Source organism: Entamoeba nuttalli (assembly GCF_000257125.1).
Source record: "Entamoeba nuttalli P19 unplaced genomic scaffold asmbl_5911, whole genome shotgun sequence".
Taxonomy (NCBI): Eukaryota; Evosea; order Mastigamoebida; family Endamoebidae; genus Entamoeba; species Entamoeba nuttalli.
The window spans coordinates 1-2,212 of NW_008577765.1; the positions used below are offsets into that span (position 1 = coordinate 1).

The 2,212-nt window shown below is 27.8% G+C and overlaps 4 protein-coding genes across 4 annotated transcripts; 3 read left to right on the forward strand and 1 right to left on the reverse strand.

Moving 5' to 3' along the window:
• Positions 1–74: 74 nt before the first annotated feature.
• Positions 75–791, forward strand: ENU1_142510 (3' exoribonuclease family protein; the record flags this gene model as incomplete). Its single annotated transcript, XM_008860369.1, has 1 exon — positions 75–791. The coding sequence occupies one exon, from the start codon at positions 75–77 to the stop codon at positions 789–791; it is 717 nt and encodes a 238-aa protein (XP_008858591.1).
• Positions 792–882: 91 nt separating this feature from the next.
• Positions 883–1,176, forward strand: ENU1_142520 (hypothetical protein; the record flags this gene model as incomplete). Its single annotated transcript, XM_008860370.1, has 1 exon — positions 883–1,176. The coding sequence occupies one exon, from the start codon at positions 883–885 to the stop codon at positions 1,174–1,176; it is 294 nt and encodes a 97-aa protein (XP_008858592.1).
• A 57-nt stretch (positions 1,177–1,233) lies between these two features.
• Positions 1,234–1,776, reverse strand: ENU1_142530 (GTP-binding protein, Ras family protein; the record flags this gene model as incomplete). The annotated part of the gene is made up of 1 exon (XM_008860371.1): positions 1,234–1,776. One exon carries the CDS (start codon positions 1,774–1,776, stop codon positions 1,234–1,236), a length of 543 nt encoding a protein of 180 aa, XP_008858593.1.
• Positions 1,777–1,905: 129 nt separating this feature from the next.
• Positions 1,906–2,163, forward strand: ENU1_142540 (hypothetical protein; the record flags this gene model as incomplete). Its single annotated transcript, XM_008860372.1, has 1 exon — positions 1,906–2,163. One exon carries the CDS (start codon positions 1,906–1,908, stop codon positions 2,161–2,163), a length of 258 nt encoding a protein of 85 aa, XP_008858594.1.
• Between the last annotated feature and the right edge of the window lie 49 nt (positions 2,164–2,212).

Sequence of the window (2,212 nt, forward strand, 5' to 3'; positions counted from 1 at the left end):
AAAAAAAAAACATAAATTAAAAAATAAAATTTTTGGTTCAAAATAAACTGAAAAAAGGTTATTTAAAATAATTGATGGAATATATTTCTCCAGAAGGATATCGTCTTGATGGAAGAAGAACAACAGAAATGAGAAAATGTGAAATGGAAATTAACTTTTTAAGCACTGCTGATGGATCAGCAAGAGTAAGAATGGGTAATACTATTGTTGAAGCAGTTGTATTTGGTCCATTAGAAGGAAGAAGAAGAAATAGAGAAGGTGCTGAGCTTATGGTATCATATTCACAAGCTACATTTGCAACAAGAAAAAGAAGAGAACAAATGCACGATAGAACAATGATTGAAACAGCAGAATTATTAAAACAAATGTATGAACAAATTATTATTACCAAACTTCTTCCAGAAACTATGATTGATTTAAGAGTACAAGTTATGCAAGATGATGGTAGTGTTACAGCAGCTGTAATTAATGCATGTACATTAGCATTAATTGATGCTGGAATACCAATGATTGATATTGTATCAGCAGCAGAAGGAGGATATATTGATGGAAAAATGGTAGTTGATATGAATAAAGATGAAGAGAATGTTGGAACAGTATTTAATGTTCATACTGCTATAATGCAAAAGAGTGGTGCTGTGGCATTACTTCAAACAGAAGGAAAAATGCCATTACAAAGACTAGGAGATTTATTATCTATAGTAGAAGAAGGAGCAAAAACAATAGGAATTGAAATGAAGAAAAGAATTAGAGAATATGGTAATGAAGTATTATCATATCAAACTATTTAGTCTTAATGAATATTGATTGGTTATGATATAGTTTCATTCTTCGTTTCTTTTATTAAAATTGAACTTATTTTCTCTATTTTAAATTTCTTGTATGACTACTCCACAAGACTCTATTAATAGTCAACAATTATCTTCACCTGCTTTCAAAGAAACTACAGAGTCTGAGTTTGATGATTATTCACAAAATAGTCATTTTATTAATCCCAATATTATTGCATTAGGATTAGCTAAAATAGGAATAAATTCTGTTTTGGATGCATTAGATAAAGGAGAAACAGCAAAAAAAGAATCACGACAACCAGTTTTACCTAATAAAGCATATGAACAATTAAATTTATTTAATACAACTCATAAAGTGATTGAAGAGAAAACAGGAAAAAAATAACAAAGAAATAATCATTTGCATTAGATTAATTCAATTTGTAATTTCATTAACAGTTAGTTAAACAATATAACACGACTTATTTTCTTTATAATAGTTTTTATAAATCAAATCTACAAGATATTCTATTGACTCAACAACTTGACTATGTTGTTTAGCAGTTAATGCAAAATACCTCATGGAATGTTCTGTAGCAAATTGTTGTGCAATTCCATTTTGAACAACAACAGAATCATCCGACTTATTTCCAATAAGAATAAGACTCATATCCTGTGAGCCATATTTTTTGATATTTGTATAAAGTTGTTGAAGTGCATCAAAAGATTCTTGAGATGTTCTATCAAATACTAAAGCACATCCATGACATTTTTGGAAATAAAAATAATTGTTTGGGTCATCTTTTTCAACTCCCATTGAATCAACCATCTCAATATCAAATACATTTTTCTTTCTTTTATCTTCTTTATTTATTTTCTCAATTGCAACAGGACTTTCATGAAATTCTTCATTACAATATTGTTGTATTAGTGACGTCTTTCCAACACCAAATGTTCCAACAAAGACAATTCTCATTTTAGGTTTATTGGGTTGTGTTTGGTTCATGCGAAAATAAATTATAAAATTATTGTTTCTTTTTGTCTCTTTTCAAAAAATAATTATTTATATGTGTTATATATAACGTAAATAAGAAAGAATAAAAGTATTGTTGATAAGAACTACATAAGTTTAATAATGATTCGTCTTCAACATAATAAAGTTAATAACGATCCTTTATTGATTAAAGCAAGAGAAATGACAAAAGAATTCCATGGAAATGGTGGTAATTGTATTGTTAATGGAGTAACATATACATACTCTGCAATTGAATTTTTTGAAGGAGCTCAACGAATGTACATTGCTACAATAAATAGAAATGGTCAATTGTCAAATGGTAAAGCAAGTTGTTTACCTGAAGCATATGCCCAAGCATTTAAATCATTTATTCAATAAATAGAGAAATATTAATTGAAAAAAGAAGATATAACCAACAAATTAAATT